Source organism: Pleurodeles waltl, chromosome 4_2 (genome assembly GCF_031143425.1).
Source record: "Pleurodeles waltl isolate 20211129_DDA chromosome 4_2, aPleWal1.hap1.20221129, whole genome shotgun sequence".
In the NCBI taxonomy this organism is placed as follows: Eukaryota; Metazoa; Chordata; class Amphibia; order Caudata; family Salamandridae; genus Pleurodeles; species Pleurodeles waltl.
The window spans coordinates 151,595,092-151,613,383 of NC_090443.1; the positions used below are offsets into that span (position 1 = coordinate 151,595,092).

Here is an 18,292-nt window from a genome sequence, read left to right on the forward strand (position 1 = left end):
AGAGAGGAGGCAGACTACCCCCACAGCATGCACCACCAGGAAAACAGTCGAGAAGGCGGCAGGATCAGCGATACAATGTCGCAGTAGTCGTCTTTGCTACTTTGTTGCAGTTTTGCAGGCTTCCAGCACGGTCAGCAGTCGATTCCTTGGCAGAAGGTGAAGAGAGAGATGCAGAGGAACTCTGATGAGCTCTTGCATTCGTTATCTAAGGAATTCCCCAAAGCAGAGACCCTAAATAGCCAGAAAAGGAGGTTTGGCTACCTAGGAGAGAGGATAGGCTAGCAACACCTGAAGGAGCCTATCAGAAGGAGTCTCTGACGTCACCTGCTGGCCCTGGCCACTTAGAGCAGTCCAGTGTGCCAGCAGCACCTCTGTTTCCAAGATGGCAGAGGTCTGGAGCACACTGGAGGAGCTCTGGGCACCTCCCAGGAGAGGTGCAGGTCAGGGGAGTGGTCACTCCCCTTTCCTTTGTCCAGTTTCGCGCCAGAGCAGGGCTGAGGGATACCTGAACCGGTGTAGACTGGCAAATGCAGAGATGGGCACCATCTGTGCCCATCAAAGCATTTCCAGAGGCTGGGGGAGGCTACTCCTCCCCAGCCCTGACACCTTATTCCAAAGGGAGAGGGTGTAACACCCTCTCTCTGAGGAAGTCCTTTGTTCTGCCTTCCTGGGCCAAGACTGGCTGGACCCCAGGAGGGCAGAAACCTGTCTGAGGGGTTGGCAGCAGCAGCTGCAGTGAAACCCCGGGAAAGGCAGTTTGGCAGTACCCGGGTCTGTGCTAGAGACCCGGGGAATCATGGGATTGTCTCCCCAATACCAGGATGGCATTGGTGGGGCAATTCCATGATCTTAGACATGTTACATGGCCATATTCGGAGTTACCATTGTGAAGCTATACATAGGTAGTGACCTATGTATAGTGCACGCGTGTAATGGTGTCCCCGCACTCACAAAGTCCGGGGAATTGGCCCTGAACAATGTGGCTAGTGCCAGGGTGCCCACACACTAAGTAACTTAGCACCCAACCTTTACCAGGTAAAGGTTAGACATATAGATGACTTATAAGTTACTTAAGTGCAGTGTAAAATGGCTGTGAAATAACGTGGACGTTATTTCACTCAGGCTGCAGTGGCAGGCCTGTGTAAGAATTGTCAGAGCTCCCTATGGGTGGCAAAAGAAATGCTGCAGCCCATAGGGATCTCCTGGAACCCCAATACCCTGGGTACCTCAGTACCATATACTAGGGAATTATAAGGGTGTTCCAGTATGCCAATGTAAATTGGTAAAATTGGTCACTAGCCTGTTAGTGACAATTTGTACAGAGAGAGCATAACCACTGAGGTTCTGGTTAGCAGAGCCTCAGTGAGACAGTTAGGCATCACACAGGGAACACATACCTATAGGTCACAAACTTATGAGCACTGGGGTCCTGACTAGCAGGGTCCCAGTGACACATAACAAACATACTGAAAACATAGGATTTTTCACTATGAGCACTGGGCCCTGGCTAGCAGGATCCCAGTGAGACAGTGAAAACACCTGACATATACTCACAAACAGGCCAAAAGTGGGGGTAACAAGGCTAGAAAGAGGCTACTTTCTCACATCTGCTTCTTCCAAAGATAACATTTCCAGATGGATAGTTAAATGTACACCAACATGTTGTGCTAATGCTAATAGACACTCTATCGGTGCCCTCTGCAAGGATCAGGGACCACTTTAGCCTGTCTAGGTAATATCCTTGTCCTGAACATATGTAGGGCTGCTACTTTGTAGATCCCAGACACTTTCACAGAGCATTATTGTTTAAATGTGCTTGCACGCCAACAAGCTCTAGTTGGCTGAGCGGATTTATGGAAATTTTTCCAAGCATCTGCATCATCTGCTAGGTAGCCACTGCTTCCTAGGGGGACTGCTTTACAGTCTGTGTGGAGCATGTATATCATCTGCAATACATGCTATGAATGGAAAATGTAACCCTGTTTCATCAATCACGAACATTTCTTTAGGGGGATCGCTTTTTTGTTTTTTACCCTTTTGAAGTCTAACATGGAACTTGCTTTAATTGAGGTTTTGGTGGTGAACAAGTTTGTATCTTGTTTGAAATTCACAAGGTAAAAGAAATGTGGCAGATTGCCCATCCTAGCAGTTATAACGTTTTTGTAATCGACTTGTACCCTTGCCGTTTCCTGCTGCTGTTTGAACATTTTAGAACCTTCTACCAAAATAGTAATTGTATGCCTTTTTGTGAAACCTTGTGTGCTATTTCTCATCATATCTAATGAAGATATTTTTGACATCGCTGCTACATGGCAACCCCCTCTCCCAAATGCCCTGAAAAATGAAAGCAGCTAATTCCTACCTCAACGGTTAGTAGCTCTTTCTCCAGAGACCATGGTCGCAAACAGCTGTGGTCCAGAAAAGCCTACTGCCGTCAGATTAGCAAGACTGCCATAAGTAAGTCTTTAAATGATTTCCCCTCTGCAATGATGTGTACGCAAAGTCAAATGTACAGGTAGGTTTATCTGTCTTGAAACGCCTGTTTAGCAATATATGGAACTTTTTTTTACCCACCTCGCAGAGTACATTGCTCAGTACTTTGTTCATAGAAACATGTGAATCCACAAAATATCAAAGTGGTGGAGGAAATTGAGTTGTTTACCTGTAAATGTAGTTAGAATAATACAGTATGTTGAAAATCTAATTAAAACGAATAACAAGTGGAGAACTGAGACAATTGAAGCTCTTCCGAGTGTGCAGAAACGGTGTAATGTAGATCCTAGAAAACGAAGTGTAATTTCCTGTACCTTAACAACCCTTTCCAGTCTTAAATCCATGATTATGTAAAAAAATAAAGTCTCTAAATCTATAAAATATACCATTGTTGAAGAACTTTAAGTATCTTAATTCTTTCCAATGTCACTATCGTTCAAAACTTCACATGCACCCCTTCGTTCTCTTCATTGTTGCATTTCCTTATTGTAAGCCCAGTTTTGAGCTGAAAATGATTTAAAGTGCCATGTGAGGGACAGTTGGACCATCCACTTACTTGTTTTATAGGTTCTAAAAAAGCATTGAGTGTAGTAGAAATGAATAGAACTGCGTTGGTTCTAACTGCTCCGAAAGCAGGCTTTGAATAAAAAATAAAAAAAAGTGTTTGTGATTAACATAGTAGGTCAATGTTAGTCAAATTCTGGCAAGTATGTGAATAGCAATCTAAGATTAAAACGTTTTCTAGTATTGTGATGAAGGCGCTGGTGTAAAGGAATTCTAGTTAGCACCCCCTTCTTGGGGAGTTGAAATGTATCTATTTTAGTATTGAGAGGGAAGTTTTGAGACCAGAGGCTTATCTGTAAGAAGTTCACTTTTGAACACTTCAGATAAAAGGTGATATAACGTAGCCATTCATTTAATAGCTGCCTTGGAAAGAGGTCTCCTGGTGATATGTTGCACTGTATGTGCTAGTTGAGCCTCTACTGTGGTTCTTGTAACATTTCTTCAGATCCTGTCAGTTTGTTGGTCCAGCACACCAGACAACACAAGCAGTAGGTTTGCAAAAGATATATAGAGAACTTACCAAAATCCTACAGGGACTTAAATCCTGCCATTTCTTACCAGTGGTTTGATTTGTCACTCATTTCCTTGCTCCTCCGTCCTCCTTGCACCTGTACCTCTCAATTAGTATACAAAACAGTGATAGATGGAGTGCTTGAATTAATCTCAGCCACTGGTAATCACTTGGGGCCTCTTTCTAACCCATCGTTATTCTGCACACTATGCCACCTCAGTCTGGACCCAGCTATATGCAAATCATTCTTGACCCTTCTCCAGTCGGAACAACCCAGCCCGAACCGCCAAGCCAAGTTCTCTCTGAACCGGAACACAAGCAGTCCACGACCTGTTTTTCTGTAGTTATGAGCTCATCAGCCAAGTGTAGCTTGGTTCCTAGTGGCACTGTGCACAGGACCAACATCTGGGCATACCAGTCCTCCTTAGGATGACACAATTAGTATACGAAACTGATGGATGGAATGCTTTAATTCAAGCGTTCCATCTATCACTGTTCTGTATACTTATTGCCTCTCCCCTGGATCACAGCCTCTACCATACTCTTGATCTGCTGACGATTCCTTTCCATGCTGTTTTGGGGAACTCTTTTCTTTGTGCTTTGCTTCTGCCCACCCACCCCAACGTGCTCCATTTTGAGCTCTCCTATGTGCTTGTATTTCCCCTCCCAAGTGTGCTTCTGTGGGCTACTTGCTGTGTGTTGCTTTCTCCCCCAAGACTGGTCTCTCCTTCCCCTGATTGATTTTTAATGTATCCTCTCCCATTCTCTTTTCTTCCACACCTCCTACACCCAACTGCTCCTTTGCCGCCCCACCCGAGCCCCCCTTGTAGGTATTTTAACTTGTAGGGCTTTTTGAGGGCCATTTTAGAAATTGCTGAGTCTGCCACAGAAGTGCTTTAGTTCACATAAAAACATTTTTTTGGTGGCTGATCTATGTAGCTCCTGACATCTTAGATTGGTAAATAAAAAGTCATACAAAATGGCATCTGGATCATTCTGTAGATGCACATTCTGTAGGTGCTGCTTATGCTCATGTGTACAGAATGATGTGGTTGCCAACAGCGGCCTCGTCATTGCACTGTTTTTTTAAACAGCATGAACAAAAGATTTGTGCTTTTTATCGAACCTTCAGGATCACCATATGCCCTGCAATAACAAGTATCTCCCAAAGGACGAGGCCTGTTGACTTTGCTGTTCCTTGTTTTTAGCACCCACATTAACCGTTTCGGTAGCAAAACCAACATGTGTTTCTATATGGCGTTGTTGTTTGGGCAGAGGAGTGCAATTAGTTTCCCATGTGCGACGTCGTGCCAGCTAGCTCCTTTGATCAATTCACTTTGTCAGCTTTAAGGGAACTTGCCCTATACCCCCAGTCATTGTTTTTGGTTTCACGTTAATGAAAATTGAACATATGTATTGACTTTGTAACATAACTAGAAGCATGAGTATGTTTTAAAGCTTGATTTCTTCATCATATACTTTTATTTTCCGTGTTAAAATATCTCTAAGTTGTAGCCATGGACCACCAATACAGAAGGACAAGCCGCATGCAACCATGTTTTTTTCCAGTGATTGTGATCCAAGCAAGTAAACTCGTTTTTTTATGTTTCAGAAAAAATGTGGAAAAACGTGCACTGATGGAAAACATGGAGGGCCTCTTTCTAGCTGTAGATGAAATAGTCGATGGAGGGTGAGTTAAGGTCATTCATCTCGTTTGCACTTTTTGATTTTCATGGATAATTCATAGTGGTCTTATGTATTATTAAACTCCATTTGTTGTAATTAGAATCACGTTTTATCTTTTATTCAGAATGAGTTGATAAAGTTTTTTTTTTGTTGTTTTTTTTATATATTTTTTTACATTTTCAGAAAACGGGTTGTTGAAACAAAAAAACTTGTATATTGAGGGGTTGCGAGTATATGCCTGCTCACACGCACCCTGGGTACGTGGGTGTAACATCTAACAATTAAATTAAGCCCGATTTCTCAATAGATGAAGTAGAGCAAGCACGATTTTGTTCAAGGTTGTCTAACCGATTCATCAAGAGAAAGGAGAGCACAATCCCTGTAATGGCGCAATCTTTGTGTTCAGGTGTGGCAGTCGCTGTGGTCAGACTAAATGTGCTCCCTTTTAGAGAGACCACTTGAAGACAGCAGCTTTGAGTTGCAGCATGGTAGGAACTGTTCCGTGCCAGTACTGGAGCAGGAAAACCGTAATGCATTGCAAATCCGAAAGACCAGCATCAGTGGGTTTTGAGTTTTGTGATGTATGAAATTGTAGGAGGAGCAGCAATAGGCATGTAATGTCTATATTTTCTTGCACATTTTGATTTTTGTGTAGGTTACACTCCGGGAACTTTTTGCATAAAAGGTTGTCTAACACATTGGATTAGGCAGTTGATTTTGAAAGGGTAATACAAATGAAACTTATGACAACATGAAAAAGGGTGAGTGGGGGAGACAACCTAGTCATTAAAGAGTTTATTTAATATACTAGTTTGAGTCTTATATTTTTAATGATTTATGAGTTCAATTTATTAGATGTTTTTATAGCATGTGGGATTGCTTAAAACGTAAAACTGCTCGTCAGGTTTTTTTTTAGACTTTACTTTCTCCTGCTAGAAACGTGTCACCTTACCTTTACAGGGTCATCCTGGAAAGTGACCCACAGCAAGTGGTCCACCGAGTTGCCCTCAGGGTAAGTCATACTAATAGCATAACTTGGGTTCCTAGAGAGAAAGTACCATTGCAGTACCTCGATGTGCACCTTTGACTGGTTTCAGTAGCTAGGTTGCATTTTAATTGCTATTTTAATTGATCCACAGACTAAGATAACTTGTCTGGTGTCTGTTAAGCAGACAATTCAGGAAATGTTTCTTCTGGCTTAAGAGGTCTCATGTGTTATCTCTCTAGATATTTTAGAGTTTTTATTCTTTTTAGTAGTAATACAACATGTTTAACTTAGGTTCAAAACATGATTTCAAGGTATTGTACTTTTTGTCTTGGATTAGTTTGTGTGCCTACAACCTGTATCTAACCTGGTCTTCTTTCTCTTGTAAGAAAACCTAAACGTTGTTTGCTCCACATGCATTGCTCATATTCACTGCATTCATTTGTCATGCCCCGTTCCAGCAAGACATACGATTCTGTGCCATCCTCCTAGATGAGCCTAGCGGAGAGTAATTGGTGATTTCAAGTTATAAAAAAATACTTTGCATATAAAACTGCAGCGTAGACTAAGGGTCTCATTACGAGTTTGGCGAAGGGATTACTCCATTACAAACATGACGAATATCCCGTCTGTGGTATTACAATTTCCATAGGATATAATGGAACTTGTAATACCACAGACAGGATATCTGCCACCTTTGTGATGAAGAAATCCCCTCCGCCAAACTTGGAATGAGGCTCTAAGTCTTCCAGAACCGCAGGGCATTTCTCTAATGATCTGGTGTAATATTTATTACCTGTCTGAAAACCACGTTGGCATTTGAGGGTTGTTGCTTTACCTTGTTTATCCAGTCTGTAGAGCATGGTCTGCGGACAGTATGTGCCGAATTTGCCTTATGTCTATATGTCAATGGGAAGTACTGTTCTGTGTAACTTGACTGTAAAGCACAATGTGGTCTGAAGATAGAATGCCCTGCGTAACATCTACACTGTCTGAAATGTATATACGATGTTCAGATATAAAGTGGATGGTCATGTTACAGCTAGACTTTTCAAGGAGCTCTCGTTGTTTGTTTATTAATCTTGTTCTTGTTTGCGTTTAGGGAGAAGATGTCCCTCTCACAGAGCAAACTGTATCCCAGGTGTGTACCACTATTTTTTTCTGAAATAAACACTTAAAATACCAGCGTTCTAATTGCCTATCAAGTCTGTACACATGTTGATCAGAGACAAAATCCTTAATTTTTGTTTTTATTACATATTCCTCAGAGTGCTATTTATACAGATTTTTCTTGGCTTTTTACTTTTAATTTATTAGACACAAGTAATTTTATTGCACATGTTGCGGTGATATTATCAATGATGTCATAAAAGATGCCATAACTGATGTAATATGTGGGGTAATTACCAGTGCATGTCGAGGGCGTGAGTTATAGTCCCCTTAGGGCACAGGTTGTAGTTACTTGAGAAAACCATAACTATAACTGATGAATTTCTATGGTTTGTGCAAATACATTCAGAAAGTAACTCCACGGCCCCTGTAATCTTTGTTTTTTCAGTGAAATTCTACGTTTTTTTTTTAACAAAGTAATTTTGTTACTATATGTTAATCAAACCACCGTCGAGCATGGCCTTTGGCCGTGCGTGGCGGTTGGCCGCCTGGCCTGTGGTGAGGCCCTGCGGACAACCCCTTTTAACCACACCAGCCCTGCGAAACACATGGCCTATGTCTGTTCATGGTGGAGATTGGTCACAGGGCCTGACCTGCAGCCATACCACTCAACCCTGGGGGTTGGCCGCAGGGCCTGGCCTTCGCCAAGCCCTGCGGCCAACCCACTTTACACCAACCCATACACCATTTGGCCGTTCGTAGTATGGTTGGCAGCAGGGCCTTTAAACTCCCAACCCCATGCCATGCACGGCTGAAGGACTTTTGCACCTAGAGGGCATCATTATATATTTATTTACGTAGTCTGCTTGGGCCCTAGGGACCACTACCTCTCCCTCCCTGTGGAGCACCACCTCCCTGGGGCCAAATCCATTTTTATTTATTTTTTTTAAAAGGGAGGAGCTCTGCTATCTAGGCCGTTTTTAACCCCGGGGCCCAGCCACATGTTTGTAGGTCCCCAGGGCACCTATCAACCTATCAAAACTTATAGGGACCGGGGTGGTGGTGGGGGGGGGAGGAGAGAAAACCCGAAGGCCCCCATGGTCCCAGCCGTTTCCTACAGCCAGCATTGCACGTGCACGCTTGCAGCTGCTACCAATTGGCTAGGGTATGTATTCCCTGCACCTTTTTTTTTTTTTTTTACTTTTTTTACGGGTCTCTGCTGAAGCAGAGTTCCAAAGTGGCTGCCAGTACTTCTTGTTTGAAGTGTGGGCAGCCAATCAGATCTCAGCAGGAGATCTCCCTGGATCCGCGGCCCTAGATAATACAAATTTCTTTTCCCTGTGCCATCCCAAACTACTAAACAGATTTGCACCAAATTAAAAAAGGGCGATCTGCGAACCAAAATCTACCTTTTTGCCAAATTTGGTGTAATTCTGTCGAGCTGTTCGGGCTGCAGGCCTGTCTATGGGGATTTACATGGGAAACGCACTTTTTTTACCCTCCTTTTTCTCTGTCCCTACTTGACCGATCATCCCAAAAAGTTCCATGCTGAACAAGGCCCAACTTGGCACCTTTTTAAAAAAACTTTTGTGAAGATTTGTCAAACGGTGTCAAAGATATAGGCAAGTCACAAAACTCGTTTTCTATGTAGGTCCTAACTATAACTACCTACTGGTGACCACCAGTATATATATTCAGTGTATATATACACACACACACACACACATACACATCATAAGTAGATGACAGCAGCACTTACCTATCCTTTGGAATGGTTTACATCTAACATCTCAAATTGCAAACTAGATTTATAAACATAACAGTTTTAATTTACATAATTCCTACGTGGTCTAATGGTATTGCAGTAGTCAGAATTTATAAGGTTGCAACTTGCGGGAGAAGTACTTCAAACTAGAGGATAGTTGGGTACAAAAAAACAAAAGATGTTCCTATGATTAGCTAGTTCAACATAAAAAGTGTACAAACTTGCTGCTTCCAGAACTTTTATTGATCAGGTAAGTGCTAGGAGGACAAACACCTTGGTCACTCTCGCAGTGTCGCCAAAGTCAGATTTCCTGCTTGGACATACATTCAGCTTCAAGTGAATATTTGGATGTCTTAAAGTCTTGTTCTGTCATTGTTTATTCCCACAGGTGCTGCAATCGGCAAAGGAGCAGATCAAGTGGTCCCTGCTCCGGTAATGTTCCTGTGTGTCCATGCTGAAGATCTATCTCTCGTACCCAAGAACCATTCCATTCCTCAGTCACTGTTTTTGATTGTTTCTTTTATTTTGTGTTGTCTTTCAAGCTCTATTTATGTACTACCAGGCATACAACTTATTGTATGTATGGTAACAGGCTGCTGAAATTTTGAGGCCTTTGTGTCACAAATAATAACCTATTGCAAGAGGGCATTTTTGGGTTGTCAAATTCGTTATTTTTTCCCCCAAGAAATAATTAAACTTTTTATGTTTACAAAAAAATGACTGACCCTTTTGCTGTTATAATGAGAACAAATCAGCTGGGCTGAGCCTGACCAACTGTAACTATGAGTCTCATTATAGCACGTTCTGCTTGGTTCATCTTGTTCCTTCATGACCTGAACTCTGCGGTTAACCATGTCAATCTTTTGCTGGCTTGTAACATGTCAAGCTCTTAATGTTTCTTCTCACTCTTGGCATAGGGGTTCCTTGCAAAACTGAGCCTTGGAGGTTTAACATGTCAGATAGCTCCAGTCGCTACCTACCTTCTGTACTTTGTTCAGTCTCCTGCCCCCTAAGGAACCTTTTCTTACTCTGTCATAGTGAGCAGGAGTGGGGCTATGAAAGGTGGGCACTTTCCCGAGTTTACTTCTCTGTGAGTAGTGTACAACACCGGTCCGCCTCCGTGTCTAGCCAGATCAGGGAACAGGCGCTTAAGCAGAGCATTGTGTCTTTATCATGCAATGGTTCAGTGCCTTCTCACTGGGTTGTTCTGAGTCAATAGCCTTTAGTACCAGAGACTCCGCATTGGTCTGAAAAGCTATTAAGTTTAAAGACTGTCTGGCCTGTAATGATTGAATGAAAAGAGATCATTGCACTCAAGATATAGGATGAGTAAAGGTATTGACAATGGGACAGAAAATCCTATATTGGCGAGGGTGCCTGATTTCAGTAATTCTAGCTGAATAGCTCAACTCGTTCATCTTAGTACTTGAAGTCAGCAATGTCTGGTGGCAGCTGTATTAACCACATCACAGCAACACCTATGTCTGCATTCCTGTTGCACATTGGGAACGAGTAGGCTTCGTACGATTTAAAACACTGCACATAAGGCATCATTTGGAATCTTATCAGCAGCACTCCCAGACCAACACAAGAGTCCATTGTAATTGGAAAACGTGCATATTTAAAAAAAGTTACTTTGTATGTGTCTTATCTATTCATACGAAAGTGTACAAGTATCCAAGGAAGAGTGTGAGCATTTGGAATTCACTCCATCCCGGCACATTGCGGAAAGGAGGAATGTCAGTCATGTATCCAATCTTGTTTTCAGAGGACTGTATTTCCAGCAATTGCTCTGTATTTACATGCCTGCTATGCTCGACCTGTTGATGAAACAGGAGGAAGGTTAATGCTGTAATTTTTTAACTTGCATGTAAAAGATGCTAATAAATAAGTATTTGACAGTGTGTGCTGAATTTATTCTCGAATGAAGTTCTGCTGTAATAAAAACAAGTAAAAAGTCTTGCATACCATTATTGCTACTTACTATTTGCCGCCTTCATTTAGCTAACGGCCCTACTATGACAACTTATCTTGTTTGGGACCTCATGGGCAGTTTTCTTGCAAAAAAGCAGGGCACCCGGCTGCAGGATTACTTTAAGAAAAGGGCTCAAACCTGAAATCCGTTAGTGTTATGATGGTGTCTTGTAAACTGTTGCTCGCAATACGTGTTCTGGAATTTGCTTAGAAACACGGCCTGAGAGTTCCTATACATTCTGATAACAAAAGGCTAAGTGTACCAACATAAGACTGAGAACTCAGTGGACTGCAACCTCCTGCAGCCTGGTGAGCAAGGTGCAGATTTAGGTAACGTTCAAGCTGAGACCCGCAGGTGTAGCTAGTGGGACCCAAATCCTTTTTCAGCAAGAGCAGACCTGCTCAAGAACTCTAGGAATATATATTTACAATTTATTAAAATCAAACACTCTCTTTTTAATGCATATAATATAAGTAGTGGTTGCTATGAAAGAAGATAGAGGCATAATTAAATCAATAGAACAGAAAATATTGTAGTATAGGTAACATTTAGAGTTTGTCTACATTAGTATTCCCTTCTCCTTGGCTAACTAAGCTGATCTTTTTCTGGGAGTGCCCTAAAAGGTCTTGCTCACAACTGCATGCTTTTTAAAAAAGAAGAAACAAACAGTGCATAGTGGGAGTTACTGTCTCTGCACCACAGTGGCTGAATTGCCCTCAGGCAGCTAAGTCTGTCTGAAGTATCAATGTTCCTTCTCTGTAACCTTCGGTAAGAAAAGGTTATTACAGCTAGAGCTCTCGTCTGCGCGATCATCCGTCTACAATACCTTATTCGAAGTTCCTCTCGACTAACGCTTCAATGCAGCTTATGATCTGTCCGAACACTGTTGAATGTTTTTTTTAATCCATATGCCTTCCATTTAAGCAATTCACCTTCTGTTCTGTGAAACTTTATTTACTGTTTACAAACAATAACGAAGAAATCAATATATCAAATTCTATTAAACTGTTTTGACTAGTTAGAAATAGTAACTAAAAATCAAACTACCAGGCCATGCTAGAACTAGCATTTGAAAAATGTATTCAAGTTGGCTGAACTATCACATTGCACTGAAACAGATTTTAATGACAGGTTATTGTGCATTTTTGTGAAATAAATGAACATATAATAAATGCATACGTGGGGGTATCTAAATATAAAATATGTGAAGATTGTTACTGACCTTTGTTAATCTGGAGGGGACAGTGAACGTGTATCACATTTGTAGCAGTTCTGCAAGGTTATTATTCAGCTAGCTGCGTCATCAGTGATGAAGGACATTTTTATGAATATCTGCTGTGGGCAAGGCCGGTGAGGCCGCAGCATGAAACATATTAACTGCGTACCATGTTGGTGGAAAAAGCCTCATTTTCTAGCGTTGTGGCAATTCTGGTGATGGTTTGGGTCGCTTGGTGGTTTACCTGTTTCACTTTTCCATTCTCCTATGAATTAACATTCAGACTCCATGTCCGATTGAATAATTTATTTAGCCTAATGTTAAACTGGTCAACGAATGAGGCCACATACTAGGATCAAAGGTCCAGAGTAGATTCTTCATTGGTGACATATATGAAGGTCAGAATACTGACATAATTGCAAATGACAGTGATTCCTTGAACGTAAAGTAATCAAAGAAGGACTGTAACAATTCCCTCTCACCCTTATACCAGGCTTGCACATTCTGCTCTGCAGAAAGAAACCGAGCCCTCCCGCCCCCTGTTAAGTAGCACTGCATCTGCGCTTGCTGCAGTTCTTCATTTTTTCCTCCATGCTCAAATTGCATACTTACCTAATGGCCTATTTTTGTGTGCATATCCGATTGTTCACTTTATCCAGTGGCGATCCTGAGCTCCTGCTTTGCAGTGTTAAGTAGCTTCCTAGCTAGACTTGTTCTATAGAAGTACCCTTAAACACAAATGATGAAAAGACTGAGCTTCCGATCTTCCCGGATCTAAGGAGTGCCAGTCTGAAGTGTGGAGTTCATTCCAAGTAGAAGATGCTGAGAAAGATTGTTGTTAAGTATTCACTTTCCTTATTTTGGGGATTACTAGAATTAGATGGCTCACACAATACATGTTGCTGTAGACTGATCTGAAACATATATGCTGTTTAGCATGTTAAACCTTAAATGGTACATAAGAATTTTAATGTGATGGTCTTTTAAAAATAGCTCCCGTGAGTCTCTTAACATTGATGTATTGCAGTAGTATTTGGATTGGCCAAGTAAACAGCTGAGCAGTGCAGGATATTGTTGAATATTGAGGGTGGCTTCAGGGTGCTCGCTAAGAAGACTGCTGACCTCCATTGATATATTCAAGGACAAGGCTTTGCTTGAATGAATATAAGGCATGAATGAATGATGTTTAAGTGGAAGGTCTGGTGACAGAAGGCATGGTTGAATTTTGAGGAGGTGACTTGTGATAAGCCATCACGATTTTTAACTTTTTGTAGTAGAGTTGGAAATAGATTGAAAGTCTAACCATTTGAAGCCTGTGGCAATGAATGATTGTGGTCCATCAAGTGATGTGCTTGGAGCTAGTTCTCAGTCTGAGTTGTAGTCTACCTCATTTGATGAGGATGAAGTGTTTCTGAGGCTCAATTTTAAATAAACTTCCATATCTAGGATTGGGTTGTTTTGCCAAGGCCTCTTAGTGTTTGATGTAGGGTTGTGTATTGTCAGCCCATGGATGGAATGTTTTAAGTTGTCTATTCGGGAGAATTGAAGGGATCCATAGAAAGATAGAATAACATGGTTGCAGGTGCAGATCCCTGTGGGACATGATATTTTACTGACAGACGTACGAGTTTTTTAGCTTGATTAGATCTTTTTTTTTTTTTTTACCATCGTTCTTTGACCACTTTATGGTTCCCGTAACCCAGCTAATGCCTTTACTCCATCAGTATTCGTCAGCTTAATGACCGTAATGAGGAAATGCATTCACAATGGCTTTCACGTGTCAGTTTAAGCGATGCCCAGTGCTTCTAGTGCCAAAAGAGATTGCTTCAAATGTAATGCCACAAGTTTGTGTATGTGAGAATAGTGTTCGAAGCATAAACCCAAGTGCATAACTATTCCAGTTATTAGTCCTCTGTTGGCCTTGTCCAGGGCACATGTCAAGTCATTTGGATCTTGCGGAGCTAAAATACCGTTCACCATATGCTGTGATTAAAATTTTCATTAGATTTTAATCTGTCCTCCAAACACGTTTTATGTTGCTGTTAAGTAACAATCAGTTTTCTTAAGAAATCCAAGCCCTCTAGTTGAACTCTCAGAGCGATTGGCTGTGCACTACAGATCTGCAGAACAATGACATAACCTGCAGCTCTAGATGGCAACACAGAGTTTCACTGCTTTATGGCCAGCACTTCCCTTGCAAAGTACTTGCTCTATGCCATTGTGGAAAAAGTTTCAGGGCAATTGTTCTGAGATTGTTTTGGACTGTACAATGTTACTTCATAAGAAAACTGGGTAAAGGTTTTTTTACTCAGAAATAATTAAATAGATAAACCCTCCCCGGAGTGTTATGAAGAGGTAGGACAAAGAAAGAGAAAAAAATATGAAACAAAGCATTTAAATAGCTTTTTAAAATAAAGTTTTCATTGAGTTTAGACTAATTCCATGGTGCCCATTTATTAATAATTTTCCACCCATGGTACCCAGGGTAGACAAAATCAGTTTCTACACTAATCCTCCAATTCTGTGTAAATGACTCCATGAACCCCATTCAACCATAATGTATCCTCAGTGAGTAACTCACTTAAATTTAAGCCTCCACCATTCGAGTATTGGCAGGGTCTGAAATGTTCATGTTCTCTTGTTAAAGTTCTTATCGGATAGTGATGAGAAATGGAGTATCCATTAGAGAATTGCTCTAAATATTGTTTCCCATCATGAACCTCTGAGTAAACCATTTTAAGAGCCACCGAGTCTGAAAACATCTTTCTAAGGATGTTAGTATCTCTCACATACCTTAGCCCGGAACGACATTACCTCTTCAGAACTATAAGCCCCCTCCCAGATTCATAAACTGTCTTTCACCTTTTGCGTTTAGTATAATTGGGAGGTTCTGAAAAACTGCATTCTCATTTGATTTGATCGGAAAACTGCCTTCTCCTTTGATTTGCTCTGCGAATGCAGTTTTCCAGCAGCTTGAATCTTTTTTTAGAGAGGGATTAACAAAGCAGCGAGCAGAGCAACATGAAGACTGGAGAAAGCAGTAACCGGGAAAGAACCCTTGACTGACCAACAGATATCTAGCTTCTATGCCAGGAAAAAATAGGTGCGATACTCGTGGGAGCTGACCATGGGTATGAAGAATGTGCACTAAACATACGTGTATCAACATTTTGATAATATTAGCATACAGACTTTATTCAGTTGTTACACTTATATTTTTGTCCTTCTATTTAATACATTTATCATGTTAGCACATTTACAAGGGAAAATTGATAGATTCCCTTGGTCTTAGCATGTATGAACATAATATAAAACAATCACCTTAATCATGAAAATTAAACCCCAGTGAAATCGTCATTAAATGGTCTAAATATTATTAGCTTGAATACTTGTTTCTGCTACAATTTACAGTTCATATGATTCTTTATGATGGAAGCACAGCCCCTTTGTAAAACTTGGTTACCTATTATTATTTTTTGTACTGTTTTAATCCAATGTGATAATGATCCTCATAAGTATAACATCAATGGGTTTCACCCCAGCTATTAGGGTGAGTATTCAAAAGTAAAGATGGCACATACCGTTGACTCAGACTATAAATGCCCAAGGTTGAAAGGAAAAAGCAATGCCTTGAAGCCTAAATGAAGAAAGAAGAAAGATTTAGGTAAATCTCCAAAGGGTTTTGACTCCCTTTTGAGACCTGTGGAAGACGGGCCGTGCAGAGGAGCAAGTTGAGTTGCAACCACTGACTACACCCTAACCCCAAGAGGAGGTCTTCTACAAAGAAGGGCTTTTCCAGGACCCCAAGAATGTAGAGGGAGATAGCAGGATCTCAACACAGATTTGCCAGTGGAGGCTCTGTAATCCTACCCTTCGAGGCCTTCACTCCAATCAACACCTTGGTAAAGGGAGCTACAGATAATATGGGATGCAAAAATAGGAAAAACAGTCAAAGCATGTTTTCTTCTTGAAACTCTTTTGCCATAATTGAAGAGTACTCTATATCTCACAGTTCTTCCAAGTATTCTAGATAAAGGTAGGGAGACTTTTAGGAAGCCAACCTCATGCAAAACAGTAACTCCTCGGCTGGAGAAAAAATATAAACCTTCCTCCAGACACCCCTCTGTGTAAAGGGCAGTGCAGTCACTGATTCCATCATATAGTTGCCACAACCAGGAAAGAGCTAATGCCCTAACGTCAATGGGCCTTGCACCAGCAAAGGAAAGGGAGAGTGAAGAAGGTGGGATGCAGAGTAGACAGCGTGGCTGCCACTGAATGGAGAATGGCCAGCTCCAGTACACTGTTCAATGTATATATAGGTGTCAGCTGTGTTGGAGGGGGGGTGGAGGAGTTGATGCAGCACCTCCCCAAACAGTACAGGAAAATGGCAAACATCTAGGAGGGCACGGCTATTTCTCAACTCTTGTCTCCCGTCAGCCCTGAGTGCCAAGAAGACAGCTGTGCACGGGCAGTACTCTTAGGAGACGTGTCGCTGCTACTCTCGGCTTAAACACAAAGTTCAATTGGTTGTCGTTAACATCCACTTCACAGGAGAGCATATTTTTGACGCAGTGGTGGGTGACACTTTTAACCAAATAAGAAAGACAATGACGTTATGAAATCGAGGGGAGCTCTGCATTTTCACTGCTGCATGAGAACGGGGGCCGCTCTAATGACTAGGCCCTCAGGCAGAGATATTCAGCCCAGCACTTCAGAAACATCCTTCTCTGCGCAGGCAATGGCACAGCACAGTGGGAGTTCTCTTGAACACCACGTCAGTCTTTTCGAGGCAAGGCCAAAGGAAGTGGCCATCTCCCAAAAGGGGCAGGCTCATTGACTAGTGACTTCAAGAAGGAAAGCCTACCCACATAAAACCAATGGGAGCCGGGTTTCCTCTAAGAGTGAAGGTCAGTCACTTTCAACAAATGCATACTGAACATGATCCAACATGGCTACAGTATTGAACTCTTATGAACACCAAATGTGAAGGCAAAACAAGAGTACTCATACCAGGGAAGAACAACTTTGGTTACAACAGGAGGTGGGGGAGCTCCTACAAAAACAGGTGACAGAAAAGGTACCAGGACAAGAGAACAACCAAGGTATCTACTCTGTATATTTTCCGGTACCAAACCTAGATCAATTCTGGATCTCTGGTTTCTAAACAAATGACCAGGGCATGTATGGCTGTAGATAAACATGTCCCACTTAATATAGTGCAAAGACTTTTACCCGAAGGTATATCTCATCACTATGCCAACGCAAAAATACCACATAGCCCAAAAACTGCCTGGCCATGGATATTTTATTTTTTATATACTTGGCATAGTTGGAACCGCAACAAAGGTGGTATAGGAGTTGATTCCAGGTGATGGAACAATAAAGGATAAAGCCCTGCTGCCAAGGCTGGAAGCACGAATGTAAGGAATGGTCAGAAGCACCTTATTAATTGATCTAAGTTTTCTAAAAAAAAAAAAACAGTAGTACCGCAGTTTGACCTGCACATTGACTGAGGCCGCACCCATCAGAGCATTATGAGTAAAGCAGCAGATCTTGAAAACGGCGCTCTTTCTGATCAGAAGCCAGTGTAAAGTTCTTAGAATGGGTGCAAAGGGAGAGCCTACCGCAAGATTGCAAACCAGGCAAGCAGCCATGTTTTGCACCACCTGGAGCTTGCCAAATAAAGTGTAATTGGCAGATATAAGCAAAGCGTTGCCATAGTCCAAGCAACTTATGAAAAGGCCTCAAACATGTTTTTTCTTGCAGAGTCTAGGAACCAAGGGAAGACTTTCCTCAGGAGCCGCATGGTGGCAAAGAAGGCCTCGCAGGCAGCGATGATGTGATCCTTCATGGATAGTGTATAGTCTAGTTTGACACCCATATTATTCACAGAAAGCCTGGAGAAGGCGTCTGCCCTGAATTTGGAGGGTCACCTTCTCGGGGACAAAAGTCCTGGGCTTCACCGAGCCGCAATATTTCCATCTTAT

At 41.8% G+C, this 18,292-nt stretch overlaps 1 protein-coding gene across 3 annotated transcripts in view; it reads left to right on the top strand.

Annotated features, from left to right (window-relative positions):
- Nucleotides 1-11,018, top strand: part of COPZ1 (COPI coat complex subunit zeta 1) — a 156,286-nt gene extending 145,268 nt beyond the window's left edge. For all 3 annotated transcript variants that reach the window (XM_069231012.1, XM_069231013.1, XM_069231011.1), the window contains 4 exons: nt 5,181-5,258; nt 6,215-6,266; nt 7,342-7,380; nt 9,503-11,018. In XM_069231012.1, coding sequence (XP_069087113.1) covers nt 5,181-5,258; nt 6,215-6,266; nt 7,342-7,380; nt 9,503-9,550 — 217 coding nt within the window. In that variant the 3' untranslated portion in view covers nt 9,551-11,018. The remainder of the gene's footprint in view (nt 1-5,180; nt 5,259-6,214; nt 6,267-7,341; nt 7,381-9,502) is intronic.
- Nucleotides 11,019-18,292: the final 7,274 nt, after the last annotated feature.